At 28.2% G+C, this 16,642-nt stretch overlaps 1 protein-coding gene across 1 annotated transcript in view; it reads left to right on the top strand.

Moving 5' to 3' along the window:
* Positions 1-15,217, top strand: part of LOC107450999 (RNA-binding protein FXR1) — a 57,781-nt gene extending 42,564 nt beyond the window's left edge. The window contains exons 12-14 of the mRNA XM_043041103.3: positions 845-1,070; positions 2,307-2,453; positions 14,473-15,217. Of these exons, the coding sequence (XP_042897037.3) occupies positions 845-1,070; positions 2,307-2,453; positions 14,473-14,813 (714 nt within the window). The 3' untranslated portion in view covers positions 14,814-15,217. The remainder of the gene's footprint in view (positions 1-844; positions 1,071-2,306; positions 2,454-14,472) is intronic.
* Positions 15,218-16,642: the final 1,425 nt, after the last annotated feature.

The raw sequence follows: 16,642 nt of genomic DNA, 5'->3' as shown, positions 1-16,642 counted from the left end.
CCTGAAAAATCCTATATTTTTTCATTGGTCTCTTCTACTCCTGTAGTGCGTAGTTTTGATACACTACAAATCTTAGTCTTATTGGAATAAGTTTGCTTTTTCTTTTAAAGCTAAAGAAATATGCCGCAGAAAATGAAAGTTACAAAGTTATGGATTACGCTATTTTTTTAAATGTTCATTTCCCCTTCTAAGATCTCCAAGCCGTGAACCCCTGGATAAAATTTTACAGAAATTTTTCTGTTACACACTACTCTGCCATTGAATGACATGGGAAAACTGTTTTTTTTGATACAGGAAAGCTTACAACTATACTCGGTACAAGTCAGACTTAATGCGCAGGGGGTTAAAAATTGTCTAATAGGTATGTATTTAAAATGTCATTATTTTCTGTAAAATATTGTCCTGAAACAAAATCTGAGTTATGTGGGTTAGACGCTGGACCATATTTTTATAACCTCAAAAACAAATAAAAAGACATTTCAAGTAACTCTTAAGAATAAATTTTAAAATGCTGTAAAAGTGAGACTTGACTAAAAGTTTTTTTTTTCCTGGTAAATTTCAGACCAAAACATACCTTTTTTTAAATGAAAAAGATTTGTTTATGATAGAAATTTATACACGATTTGTGATTTACTGAAATTATAATGTGTAAAACTTAAAAAGATATAGCAAATTGTAGTGTTAAAGTAAGCAAAAAAAAAAAATTATGAAACCTGTATTAAGTATATTGGCTGATAATTTTTTTTTTCATATTTCAGTGCAGAGTCTGTCTTTTAATTACATAGCAGTAATTTTTTATTACTTGATGCTAGTTTAAATGTTCCAATAGTAATTTTTTTTTCAGGAAGTGGAAAAATTGCGTCAGGATAAACTGGAAATTGATCAACAATTAAGAAGTCAAGTTGGTTCTGTTCCTAATTACCCAATTCCTAGGAGAGGTGCTTATGACCGATCTTATGTTGATAGAGATGGTGGTCCAAATAAAAATAACCTTCCACGAGGTAGGGGTCGTGGAGGGGGTCCTAATCGTCGATGGAGTGGTGCAGATAACAGATATCCCAATAATCAAGGTTCAAAGCACTACATTAGTTTATCTGGCTTATCGCCTGTGTATTTAATGTATCATTCAATTACATTCTTAAATATTCTCTGTAAAACCTTGTTCAGTAGGATAATTCAAAAATGGCTTTTCATTTGTCTAGTTTATGGCTAGAATTACATATAAAATTCAAAATTTTGTAAAAGCGTGTAGAATTTGGCGGTTTTTTGATTCAGTTACCTTTCAGAGTGATAAAATTTCAATGTTTTTCATTAAATCCAAATAATTAAATCATCAATGTTTCATTCCTATTCTTTTCTTTTTTTATTCAAACTAATATTTTTTCATTGTTCTCAGTAAAGATATATATATTAAAATTTGAATAAGTGTTTTTAAAAAGTAAGAATATGTTCTGTAATGTGAAGGTAGAAATTTTTGACACATTGATGTGTTTAAACTTAATTGTAATGGGGAGAACTGTTCCATTCATTACTCCTTTTTAAAGTGCACTTAGTTCTGCAATTTATTTTGTGTGGACTTCAAAAACATATTTTCCAGACCGCATAACAAACAATTTTAGCAAATAAACCTTAAAGTGAATTTTTTTTGTAAGCCGTTTACCTTTATGTTCAATTTCCTATTCCATTAACTTTAAATTTTTGATTGTTTGAAACTACTCAAATCAATTATTCTGAAATTTATCCATTAAATGATGACAGATTATTTCAGAAGTCAGCTTGTCATCTCTATTCAATCAGCCATCACAACTTGTTAGATATGTTTTTAAAATTCAGATTGTCAGTGTTCTAAATTTTATCTAATAAAATGCCATTTTGTGGTACTTTTTTCCCTTAATTGTAAATGTCGGAATAGATTAGTGTAAACAAGTATTTTAATTAATTAGCTTTTGTTAGCAATAAATTTTTACCAAATTTCTTTTAAGGTATTTTAATGGGTGTTTTTGTAAAAAATTTATCAGTTATTGTTCCATTCACTTTAATGATTTTTTGTTATTAATTTAGCTCTGCAAAAAAAAAAGCTTTTACTTATCAATATCTTATGTAGACATCATTAAAAGAGTTCAACAGTGTTTTTTCAGAATTTTTATAAGAATCATGGTTTTCTTATGAAAGGTTTTTTTTTTTCAATCTTATTGTCCTCATTTTTAATCAATCCTTTTTTTTTAAGTATAATGTCAGAAGTAACTGTCATTCCAATCAGAATATACAATAAGCACAATTTTGATACATATTCCTTACAATTATAGGTCATCGACAATTCCAAGAACGCATTGATCGAAATTCAGATTTGCCTCCTCGTCAGAGAATTCGAAATGACAGACGACGCGTGACTGATGAAGACGAATCTGTTCTTGATAGCCATGAAGTTTCAAGCATTGCTAGTTTGGATCAAGGTATCATTTTTGTTACTTCAGTTGCTTTTTGTAATAAGCAATGTAGATTTAGTAAGAAACAGATTCACTTTTTCTTCTAAAATATTTTTCCTAATATTCCAAGTAAAAAAATACGAACATAAAGAGTAAGTAGTTAGATTAAGATAAATGATGGATTTAAAAAAAGATGAACTTAATTATTTCCCTACCCTACAATTTTCAAATCTTAATTTACCGTGATTCATTGTATCAAAGTCCTTAAAAGTTCTTAAAAAGTGCTTAATTTTTATTTTGGAAAATAAGGGCCATTAAAAGTACAGTAGAGAACCAATTATCCGGGATCATCGCTATCCCGGATGTCTGAATTTCCCGGTTTTCTGGATTGACGAAAAAGTGTCATTAATCGATGTTTTATCAAAACCGAATTATAAGGAAAAAGTTTATCAATTTTTAAAGTATGAAGAAAAAGAAAAGCACTCCTAAATTTAAAAAAAAATAAAATATCTTAAAAAAATAACCTTTAAAAGAATAAAAAAAATTGCAAGTTTAGACAAGAAAAACAAGTTTAAAAAATAATAAATTCTCACTTATTTTTTGAAAATAATTACAATTCATAAATTAACTAATATAAATAAAACCAATGGTTAAATAACGCAATATATTTCATACGTAATTGTAGGGGGGGAACGATTAATAAGAGCTATTAATCTAAATAAAAACAACGCTTGAAAATTATCAAACCGAAACAATAGTTTTAAAAGGCACTAGCATAAATATTAAAACCCAGAACAAGGCAAGATCAACCTACTTAAAAAAAAAAAAAACTAATGATTAAATTTATGAATAAAAAAAATTTATTGAGTGCGAAATTTATCGTGAAAAGAAAAAGAAAAAATCAAACATAGTGGAATCAGAAAAACAAAACTGCAATCTACTTCATAAAATAATCGAATGTTTAAATTAATAAACAATTCTCCTTTTATTTTATTTTTTATAAAAGCCTGATTTTTAATTAAAGCAGGTGTGATTCCACATCAAGAAAAATTTGCAAATGATACCGCACTTCCAAAGAATCAGAATTTATTCAAAAGGAAAATATTTTATTTTTATTAAGCGATGTCAAATGGATAAATATATTTTTCTCTTTCATCATCTGTTCTCTGAAATGCATGTGCAATGCATTTTCCCCACCCCCTCCTAAATAAAAGAGAAAACGAAATCAGCATGCCACTCCTTTGAGTTCAATTGACGGCCTAAAGGAGAAAATAAAGCATTTGTCCCTTCCCTGCCTCCTCTCAATCTAAAGATCTTCAAGGTCACGGAAGAAATGACATTTCTCTGGGTAAACGGGGAAAAGAATTCTCCCCTTCCTCGCATTTTCCACTACTCAACTTCGAAGGATGAGTCCAATTTCAGCTTTTTTTTCATAATCGTTTTAGTTTAAAATGGCGGGTAAACCGAACAATATTTCCCCCGGTTATCTGGATACCGGATAAATGCTTCTCTATTGTACTTAATTTTGGTACAAGGTTTTTAAAAGTACTTGATTTTTCAACATCATTATAGTTGACAGGAACAATTTTTTGGTCTTACAAATATTTATAACATAAAGTCGTTCTTTTGTCATCTAGAATTTGACCATGCTTCAAGAGTAGAATATTTTAGAGAGACTAGAAAGAATGTGTGTGAGGGAGCTAGAGGCATGAAAACATGTCTTTTCATTAATATCTTATTCCTTTTGCTTAGAATGATACTCTATGAGGAGAGTGAAGCATTCCAAAATAAAATAATAGTGTGTAGACAAGGGGGATACTGCACATGGAATCTTGCCATTTTTTGTGGGGGGGGACAGTTAGTTCTAAGTAGAAGACCCACATTAACCTTTAAAATCAACAGAATTCAAGAAATTCGGTTTTACTGGTAGCGCATGTGCTTATAAGAACAGCATAAAGCCCTAAGATAAGAAGTATCAGAAAAAATGTTTGAACTAGAATCCACAATGAAAACTAAGCAGATTTTTACACAAAAATTTAAATCTGCTCAATTAAAGGATCCCAAACTTTTAGTTATTTATGTCTATTAGATTTAAATTTAGTTTTTTTTAATCATATTGTTCAATTAACATTGCAACTTAATATCCTTTTTTAAAAAATTCTTCCAATTTTTGGTTGCTTTAAAATTAGTCCATGTTTCTTGCTAGATTGTTTTGTAATATTATGTAAAGTTAATTCTTAATTTCTTATTAACAGTTTTGGCTGAAAATAATTTTATGTAAAGCTCATAATAAAAGTAATTTGCTGTTTAGTAATAATTTTAAAATTGTTAAGTTACATACTGTTTTCAATATGTTTTTCCAAACTTTTCAATCTTGTTTTTACAAACTTTTCAATCTTGTTTTTACAAACATTACCTGATAAGGTGATATTACCGGATTACTTAATAATAAAGGAATACCACTTTCAGTTTTAAACTGTCAATTTAGAATAAAAATAAAATATCAAATCATAATAATAGTAGAGAATAATATTAAGAATGATAGAGGATGCTAAAGAAATATTACAAATAAATGTCTGTAAATAATGAAAAAATAAATAGTTTATCAGTATTTATTAATTAAGAAACCTTACCAATTTTCTGGCCATAGGAATGTGTTGATAACTTTGAAAAACATTTTGACCCTTTTATTTATAGATTCCACCGAAAACTAATATAAAAAGCATATTGGTTTAAAAATTACAAATCTTCTCAAGCATAATAGTATTTTTATTTTATAAAATTTGTTTATAAAATATTGATTGCAATGAAATTAAAAGCCTAATGGAATGATTTAAGGTGCTTAGATATTAGTAGGGCCTGTATTTATTTGAAATAGGACTTAATGAAAACTACTTTCATGCGTAACTCTAATTGAACTTTTTAGTATTAAATCTTTTAATATTTACCCATGTAACATTCTATTAATAGAAAAGAAAGAATTTTTTTGGCATAACTGAATATTAAGCAAAATTACTCACGATTGAAATTGTGATACAGTAAAATATAAAAACTTGTTCTAATAATTTTTTCAATGTTTTTTCCAAATATGAAAAAAAAAGTGAATCTTAATTTCTGCACTTTAATTTTACAATTTAATTTTAATGAAATCATTGAAAATGGAATGCGATTAGTTTCAGACATGTCGTTAACTCTTAACAATCTGAAAATATTTTTACAAAAGACCCTACCTGGGTAGGCAAAAGTTGCCTGTTCCTACTTTGGCGAACCCTGTTAATTAATACAATTATATTGGTACTTGCATTGTAATAAAATTGTTTTTTATAATTTTTTATTGAATATAAATATATAATTTTTTATAACTTTTTAAATATCTTTTTTAAAAAAGGTAAATAATTGACATTGTCACTGACTGCATATGTATATTCGATGATAAGCAATCTTACTATTTTTAAGGTCCTTAATTTTTTCAAAAAAAGGTGCTTAAAAGTCCTTAGTTTTTGCTTTGCTAAAAGAGTGGGAACCCTATAATTGTTTTCAAATAGTTTTATACTCCATAACCAAAAATATAATAAAAGCTCAACTATCTGGAATGCATTGGAAATTCTAAATACTGAAGTGCCAGAAATTACTATTTTGTATATTACTGCATTTTCATGCCTTGATAAATATACATGTACAGGTATAGGACAAAATAATAGGAACACCTGTGAAAGAATGGAGTCGTTCTCGACCGTCCAATAAGCGACGGGCACGTGTCGCAAGAATGTGCCACCTAGTGGTGATGAAAGGCAAGGTATCTGTCTAGCATTTGGCAGTGTGAGATTTGTATGGGAAAAATCTGTTTCTAGCAAAACGAGATTATGTCCGACCTCTCTGACCTTAAAAGAGGCATGATAATTGGAGCGTCCGTGTCCAGAACAGCGAACCTTGTAGGTGTTTCAAGGACCACTGTATCAAGGACTCTGTCGGCATACACAAAGTTGGGTAAGGTGTCTTCGGCGAGGCACAACAGCGGCAGGAAGTCGAAGTTGTCAGACCGTGATAGACGGGTGTTGAAGAGGATAGTCGCTCGAAAACGCAAGACTACACTGCCGGTGATAATATCCGAGATGAATACCCACCTTCAGAACCCTGTATCCATGGAAACTATTCAACGGGAGTTGCATGCTGCTAACATTCATGGCAGAGTAACTATTCCAAAACCGTTAGTTTCAGTGCAGAATGCTTTGACGAGACTACAGTGGTGCCGAGACCACCTAAAATGGACACAACTGCAATGGGAACAAGTTATCTGGTCTGATGAATCCTCTTTTACACTATTCCAGACCACCGAACGTGTGTTCGTGTGGCGAACGCCGGCAGAAGCATTTCATGTTGACTGCCTGGTTCCAACCGTGAAACATGGAGGTGGTTCTGTGATGGTGTTGGGTGCTATATCTGCCCGTAGATTGAGGCCTCTCGTTGTCTTGAGGGGGGTGGTCAAAGGGGACCATTACCAAAGCATTCTTGCAGATCATCTTCACCCTATGCTTCATACTCTCTTTCCGGGAGAACGTCCTGTGTTCCAAGATGACAGCGTCCCTGTTCACACGTCTTACTGTGTTCAAACATGGTTAAATTAGTATAATGCTAAAGTGGACCATCTAACGTGGTGTCCTCAGTCCCCTGATCTCAATATCATTGAGCCTTTGTGGGGTTTTTTGGAGAAAAAAGTATGTGCTCGGTTTCCTCCTCCACCCACACTCTCTGAACTTGAGACAGCCATGCAAGAGGAATGGCTGCAAATTCCAATGAATTTTGTTCAAGACCTTTATTTGTCAATCCCACATCGAATGCAAGCTGTCATTCAGGCCAAAGGTGGCCCAACTCCCTATTAATAAAATATTTTCATTTTTTCACAGGTGTTCCTATTATTTTGTCCTGTACCTGTACCTTTTCTTAATAAGTATGCAGATATTGACAAAGTAACATTTTATAACTAATAGCAATTGGGCTATTTCTTGATAGAATAAGCTTAATATTCCAGTAAGCTAGGGGTGCACAACCTTTTTCATTGAAGGGCCACCTGCACAGCAGATTGACCAATGAAGGGCTGCATGCCAAAGTGTTTAGACCGACATATTGAAAGCAATTGTTGGTGGTGATTGTTATCTAAGCATCATTGTTTATATAACACTAAATTCTTTTTGTCGGTTAACCTTGTAATCTCTTTGCAGAAAATACAATACTTTAAAACGTTTAAAATTAGAAAATGCAAAACTGATTACTTAAGAAGGAAAACAGAATTCGAAAATCAAAATAAATTTATCAGAAAAAATTTAGATAAATTGAAATAATTAAAACACTGGAAAAATTGAAATTTTTTTTATCATATTACAAAATACAAAAGTCCATTTACACATAAATTTTAACGTAAATTTTTTTTTCATAGAATTAAATTTCGAATAAATAAATATTCTAGTTATTAATATAAATTCAAGTTAAATACTTCGATTTAATGAAAGTATATAGGGTTAAAAATGATTAAAACTAAAACAAAATCCCTTAAGTGGAAAATAAGATTTAGCATTTATTAGGGAATGTACTTTAACTTTCAGACATTTTTATTTTAAATTAATAATAAGAGGCTGAGAGAGGAAAGAAAAAGAAAGAAAGAGAAGACATTAAATTTTAAGGAACTATATTCCTTAATAATAAAAAACTATTAAGATACTTGTTTAAAACTTTTTATGACAAATATATTTTTAACATGACACTTACTATTTACAATTAATACGCAATCAATAAAATTTACATTACTTTTTGAAACTTATCTTGATTAAATTTTTTATACAGTTAAAATTTAATGATATACAATTCATTTCCCAGCATATAATCATAAATGATATAAAATGCTCCAAGAAGGTAGAAAATGGTTTAAAAAAATTTTTAATTTTGCAAATTACAGTATAAACCTGTAATTTGCAAAATTTTTGAATATTGTGATAATTTTATCTACTTGATCATGTGATATTTTTTGAGCCATTAAATGAAAATGTAAAGATTGTATTTAAAGACTACTCTGTAATTTTAAACAGGCCAAATTCATTCTGGAAAACAGTCTTTCGACAGAAGCTGTTGTTGTGGGTAGTATTAAACTTCGAGCAAATAACATAATCAGTTTTGGAATTTGTCCTAAATGGTGTTCTTCCTTTCTGGGTTTTTAAATCGCGGAAATACAAATAGCGATGTGTTATTTTTTAATTGCTTGAATAGGAATTGCTATGTGTTATTTTTTAATTGCTTAAATACGAATTGCCATGTGTGATTTTTAAATTGTGTAAATAAAAAACTCGATGCTTGTTTTTCAAATCGCGTGAATACGAATCGTGTGGCTTTTAAATTGCGAAAGGACTACTTACAACACTTGATTTTTAAAATGCATGAATATGAATCGCGATATATGGTTTTTGAAACGCGTGCATATGAATTGCGAGAAAAGTAGCAATGGGTGATATTTTAAACGCCAGAACATGAATCGCGATATGTGATTTTAAATCCCGTAAATACGAAACGCGATGGATTATTTTTAAATCTCGTTAATGTTAATACGAAATGCGATGCGCAATTTTCAGATAGCGTTAATACTAATTACGATGTATGACTTTTAAATTACATGTGACAACAAAAAGAATGGGTTCGATGTGTGTTGTTAAACTTGCACGTGTTTCATGAGACTAAAGAATTATGCCGTGTTTTGAAATTTTTTTTTTGCAAAACGGACCGCGCTTAATATAAACACATCTCGTTTTTTTTTTTCCTGGGAAGGTGTTGATTTGGCTAAGATACGTAATTACTTTTTAAGTTACGAAAAAAATTAAAACTGAATCAAATTTCACGAGTTGTAATATTGTGTGAAAATATCAGATATATTCTAAATCACAAATAAAAATGCAGCAATAACGAGAAAGAAGAAAAAACACGTTCGAAAAACCTCTTGAAAAATGCGTGTTAAAATCAGTACAACACAAATGTTAAAATCGGCACAAACAGAGCACGTAAAAAATAATTATTTTAATGCGCGATTCAAAACTCGCTTGCTGTCAAACCATAGTATTAAAAATATCATAATCAGGGTGGCCACCCACCTTGAAAACCTGGAATTATCAGGGAATTTTTTTTATACTGGAAAAATCAGGGAAATATGGATAAAAACCTGGAAATTTTAAAGAAAAGCTGGAAATTTTTTCTTATGTATTTTTTATTCACTAATTTAAATTATTTGCTAATAATTTTCTTAATTTAAATTGTTTCATCCATTATACCCACATTTTTTAGATGGAAATGTATCTCCAAACAGTTAAAATATCATCAACTTACTTTGCTTTCGTCAAAATTTGCTCCATTATAACCCTGTTAAACTAGAATACAACATAAAATTCTCCCATGCAAATGTAGAAACCTTTGATCTCTATGCAGACTGTGCAATTTAGGAAAGGCAAAGATTATGGTGGATGTGGAAGATGAGGTTAGGATTCGGTTTTTAAATTCTGTCCGTGTTCACACAATGATTCAAGTTTGTTCGCAATTGAGAGTGGTAATTTTTTTCTATTTTGACAAAATGTTTTTGTATTTTTAACTTTATTAAATTCTCTAAAAATTAGTTGGTTATAATTTAATAATAATAGATTTTATATTGCACTCTTTTTCTGAAAGCTTTTCAACTCTTATTCAAAGAAATCTGTAAATAATTTTTTCTCAGCAAACCAACCAATCACGCATTTCCCCCCGTCACTAACAGCAATCTTTGTCGACAAATTGTTACAATTCTTGCATTAATGCTAATTTTTTCTATTTCATTTTAACCTTTTATAGTATATTTTTATTTTGAAAAAAGTTTTTTTTAGAACTATCTATATATTAATATCAAATTTTATGGTTTTGTTGGTAAATATTAGTTTTTTTATTCAAAATTCGAATTGTATAGTTATCACAATATCGAAAGTTAGTAAGTGTTGCTTGCATTCCAGAGATGATATTTCAAAACTATTCCTCTTTTTACCTAAAAAAGCTGACAATGACTAAGGAATATATAGGAAACATATTAAATGATATATAAATATACATAAAATATTTTTTTTTTATTCATATGTGTTTAGTCAGGAGAAGGAAAACGAAACTTAGTGTTTTAGTTCTGCACTGTACAAGATTCCAGTTGTTCAAACAAAAACAATTAACTATGCTAAACTAAGAAACTGTGTGTTTAGATTGGAATTCTTTAAATGTTTTAATTTCAAATAAGAAAAAAAATCAAAAAAGTATAAATTTTAAGGAATTTTATCTATTTTTTTTCTTCTATAGAGTATCAAACTAAAAATTAGACGATTTTACATTTCTCACATTTATTTTTTTATACTGAATCTCTTAAAATAAAAATGCTATTTCAAAATACCATTATTTAAAAATTTGACTTGAGATATTGGTTTAAGGAAAATATGATCAGTGAATTTTATAAAAAGCACTGGTAAGATGAAATACAGTATAATGCAGTATACAGTACAGCTTTATATTGAATTGTAATTACAGTGATTCACAAAAGTGTTGATACACTTATGACTTTCAATGAAATAAGACTATCCATTAATTAAAATGAATGTTTCAGAATGTATATTTAATGATAAAAAATATGTTCTGATCTTAACAAATCTGAAATATTTTAAATGACAATATGAAATATTTTAAAAACAAAGGAAAAGTTTATTTTTAAGGAATCAATCATCAAAAAGGGGCAAAAACTTTATCCCACAGAAGTCATCATACACTTTTAAAGAAAAAACTCAGTCTATTAGTAATCTAATTTTTCGTTAAATTAACATTTAGTGGAGTTTCCTTTAGCATCTACAATAACTTTTAAAGGTTGAAAATACGTGTAACTAGTTTTTTTTTTTGTCAGGTGAAATTCGTGCAGAACATTTTTTTTAAATTTTTACAGAAACTTTTACAACACTCAATTGCAAATTTATGAATTTTTCCACAAAATTTATAATTTTAATCTCTGATTTGAAGTCCTTCTTTTAAGCATTTTATCACATATTGCACAGTTCAATTAAATACAGTAAACTAATTTAACATATTCATTACTGATTTACCTCTTATGAAGACAAATAATCAAATTTGGTCTATTTTATTACGACTACAAGTCATTTTTAAATGATAAAATAAAATATTACGGAGTTAATAAGCAAAAATTAAAATATAATTATGCTATTATAGGTTTGATACTAAATTGCTAATAAAGAAATGAAAAATTTAATGAAAAATAATTAAATAAAAAAAGCAATTGACGATAACTTTAATTCTGAAATCCAAAACATTTAAATGTCCATTGACTTTCGAGGGGTAACATTTTTGTTACTATTTGATTAAAAAATTAACTTTTGCTTTGTTTTTAAAATATTCCGTGCAGTTTTGCTAAGAATAGATTATACATCTTATTATCAAATACCCATTGTGAAATATTCATATTAATTATTGAATTTTTATTACCTATTTCAATCTAAGTTATAAGTGAGTGAGCACTTTTGGGAGCCACTGTAATTATTAAAAATTATTGATATATAATCACCTGAAACGGTTTTCTTTTCCTTAATGAAAATATATTAAACAATACTTATCCAAGGTTTTATTGGCTATTCAGATTTTGTCGGTACACTTTGAGCAAATACTACTGAAAGTAACACATTAAATTCAATTAAAAACAATTAAAATTATTCAATAAAAACAATATATTCTGCAAGCTAAATATATTATTTTCTCCATGTCTTAATTTTTTAAAAATTAATGTTGTACCAGAACATGAAAAAATATCTTGTAAGAAAATAATTTTTTTTTCAAGATATGTTTAAAAAAATGATATTTTGAATAAGATATTTTATAATACAGACACTTTTCTTGTACACATCCTACACTTTATAAGAAAAAAGGAAAAACACACAAGCCAGGAAATTTTAAGATTTTTACCTGAAAGACCTGGAAAAATCAGGGAAATTTGAAATCTGTTTTGAGTGGCCAACCTGATAATTTTTTTAAATCACGGGGAAAACGTAATAACTACTAAAACATTAACCAAAATACTTTTATATTTCAGATGAAATTGGAGTAAATAAAGTCCATCAAAATTTTATGTCATTTAAATGCGGGATTTGAAATTAAAATGTCGCAATAGCGTATAAAAAATATCGGTACTTTCAAAACCTTTTAGAAATGTGTAGCAATAATTTCTAAAATAACGATTGAAAAATAATTTGATTTGCGATAAAATCGTTACAAAAGCCATGTCAAAAAATGGTTATCTAAATGAGCGATTCTTTACTCGCGATTCGTAATAATATCGTGCTAAAATATCGAAGTTTTAAAAACCGGGCAGAAATGTGCAGCAATAACTGTTGAAGAAAGGATCTAAAGTCATTTAGATTTTCCATGAAGTTTGCACAAATAAAGCGTTTCATAACTTTCAAAAATCGCTATTTCAGGAACTACTTGAAAATGGGTAGCAATAACTACCGAAAAGTCATTGGAATCGGCACATATGAAAAGCGTCAAAAGTGGTAATTAAAATTTGTAAATCGTAATAATGATGTATTCAAAATATTGGGATTTTTAAAACTATGCTTAAATCCGTAGCATTAACCATCGAAAAACTACATTGATTGAGATTGGGTGCGTCAAAAACTTAAAAGTGTAAATTTAAATTACCGAATTTTTTTTATTATTTTTCAAAAACAAATATTTAATTTTTTGTTCAGATTGCGGCCGCAGGCCGCACATCGAGGGTTGGCGGGCCGCAGGTTGAGCACCCCTACAGTAAGCTGTCAAAAACAGCTTGTACGAGTGATTTTATCACTGTTTGCATTCCTGAGATTATTATTGTCAGTATTTCTAAACCACACTATGATAGCAAATATATTGGGATAATTTTGGGCATAATTTTCAACGTTTATACTTTTTCTAGTTTAAAATATAAATTATTATTATATTTTAGTATACATGCAGAATGCTTCAAAATAATGTGGTAAGAATGAAAGGGCAAAGCAAACATGGAAATAGAATTAGAAATCACACACAGACATGGGGTGCCGCTGATACGTAAACTATCTGGAACCACTTGATTGGATTATAAATTATACTTTTGTTTGTTAGAAAAGGTGTTTCGTCCATATGATTCTAATTACACTTTTCATAAAATAATTTTCTGAAATTAATATCTACACCAGCTAATATTTTGTCAAATGATATTCTAAAATTATCCTGAAAATTTTGTGCAATTATGTTTAGACTGCTCAAAGCGGCATCAGTTTTAATAAAAAAAAAATTTTAAATATACATTATGCAATAGATATAAAATTTTCTTTTTTCTGAACTGTTATTTTTAAATGTGTATTTCCAAAATAATAAAGAAATTATAAGCAATATTTAACATGTTACTTTTTCACTTGCTTATGCTCATTTTTTTATACAGTAATGATCCGACTATCTGGAATCTAGGAATTGTATAGGATTCTTGGTACCTCGTTTTTCAGATTTTCTGAATCACTAGAGTAACAATTATTAACCACTTACAAGACTGATTTTTTATCCTAGATCAATATTTTTAAAATAAAAGAAATTATTATAATCAAGCAGCACATCCCTACTTTTGAGCACTCTAAAATTTCCATACTATACCTTATATGAGCAACCTTGAATCAAATTTATTAATTGACTGCAAATACATTGGAAGAGTAAACATGCTTAATAAATATGTTTTCAGGGTATTACTTATCAACAATAGATAGAGCCAATAAATTATGTTTCTTTAACATAATATAAATTGTTTTAATAAATTACCAATAAATTGTATTAAATAGTAAGCCATTCTTAATGAGTGGGCTTCTTAATAATATTTATTCTTTGAATAAAATTATTATTCATATATAAATTATAATAACTTTATAATTATTTTATTTTTGTATTTCTTTATAATTTTATTTTTGTATTTCTTTATAACTCAATTTCTTATTTTTAGAAAGCATATCATCTCTTGAAAGTTCGCGCAATCGTAGAAGAAGGAAGAAGAAAAAGCAGCGTTATGTAGGGGACAACAACAATGGCACTGAGGACTACAGAGCCTCAGGCTTTTCAGAATTATCTACACAAGCTTCATCAGATAGGTCACAAAATAATTCTCTTCAAAGTGCTACTGAACCATGTGTGAATGGTGATGATAAAAAAGTGCTAAAAAATGGCGGATCACATCCATTACCAAAGCAGCCAAGAGATAAGCAATCAAATAGGTTAAGCAATGGAACCAATAAAACTGAATCTATTTCAAAAGAAACTTCATCTGTTTCCAATGGTACAACTTAAAATACTTCATAATTTAGTGTTAATACTTTTGTTTGAAGTAAAACTTAAAAAGTTAATATTTTTCAGGAATTGAGACTTTGATTAAAGTTTATTACTAGTACCAAAGTTTATATTTATTTATTATAGAAGTTTGTTGAATGTGCCGAAAAAATAAACATGTAGTGCCCTTAAGATTTGTTTTCTTTTGATTAATTAAGTTTTGATTTTTTTTTTAATTTTCTGCATTGAAGTGGATATTGTTGCCATATATTTATATTTTTATTTGGTAGTTTCCAATATGAATTCAAATACTCATTTTTACTGTCAGTAATTTTTTTTCAAGTTTATATATGCATTGAGTACTGTTACGTATTCAATTATGATTATGTTGTTTGAATTTTGGAAAAATAAAATTGTTTTCCCCATATGCTTTTTTGAATAGAGATTAGTTGATTTCCTTTTTTTTTCTATGTATTGATTGGTAAGTGTTTCTATTTTATGTTTTATAGGGAGTGTGATATTTTTTTTTATAACTACTTAGAATGTGCCTTGTAATGTAAATAACAAATGTAATTTTCATTCTTAAATTTTTCCCATTTTAAACTATTAAACTTAACCATAGACTGTATTTAAAGATTTATGTGTTGAATTGCAATAACCTTCATTAGCTATTGGGAGATCATGCTTTGGAATTGTCTTGACGTATTCATCCATCATTTTTAATTTCTTTCATTAAAAAATAGCTACAATAATATAATTATATAAATACATTCAATTGAGGCTTTTAAGTTTACAGCATGCATTGCTCCTGGTTGCCTTAAATATTTTCAGAAATTTTTTACCTTTTAGCATTTTGAATTTTCTTTCATTGTTCTTTTGAAAAATAATTTTAAACTATACAATTTTTCTTCATTAAATAAATAATTTTAATCATATTGTATATTCATCTCACTGGAAGAAAAGCTAGAGATTAAACTTCCTTTTCTTTAAGAAAGTAGTTTTCTAACTAAAAAGTGTTTTACACACATCTATTAAGAGTTTTTGAGTTTAGTAAAAGTCAAACTATATATCATTTTAATCTGGAAGAAATTCATTTATAAACTCTAATTAATTGAAAGTATCATAAAGCTTTGATTCTGTTGAAAATGTGCTAAGTTATAAAAAATTAGTGTCAACTTTGTTTAATTCATATTGTATATTTACTAGAATGAATTTTTTTGTTTTGACTTATTATAATATGTTATGTGATTACTTTATGGTGTTATTGTTTGTTAAAAATGTCTTATCAGAAAGTCTTTTTCTTGAAAATATTCAGTTTTCTTACATTTCAGTAAAAATATCTCAAAAAATTTATTTCCATTGAAAGCTTTTGTTGCTGTAATTAGTAAAATTTCGATAAAATTGTCTTATGTAATTTTTGTTTTGAGTAATGATCTTCTACAGATTGAAAATGTATGTTCTTTTAATTCTGTATGTATCATGTGTACAAATTTCCCCATGGAGCAGTATTTCTTCTTTGTATATCATGAGGGAAATATAACGTATAAATTAAGAAAACAAATAGTTAATTTCCTTTCCAACTGAGTTCAGAATTGTCACTTAAGAGTTTAATTGTTTTGAAAGATAATCTAAACAACTTGTTATGTATTTAGCTAAAGTATTCAAAATATTGATATTTTTTAAAAGCTCTTAAATTTTTCTTAAAACATTTGATTAAAGTTTCAGTTGAATATGTAACTATAGATTTGATTTGTCTTTTATCCTACTGTATTTCTATTTTGTTTTATATTTATTTTTCTTCTGCTAAAAATTACTTTAAGTACTAATATTTGTTCCAAACATTTTATGAG

This window comes from Parasteatoda tepidariorum, chromosome 11 (assembly GCF_982258835.1).
Source record: "Parasteatoda tepidariorum strain Cologne lab strain chromosome 11, Ptep-v5.0, whole genome shotgun sequence".
In the NCBI taxonomy this organism is placed as follows: domain Eukaryota; kingdom Metazoa; phylum Arthropoda; class Arachnida; order Araneae; family Theridiidae; genus Parasteatoda; species Parasteatoda tepidariorum.
Note: the sequence above shows the minus strand (reverse complement) of the source record. Positions and strands in the feature narration are given on the sequence as shown.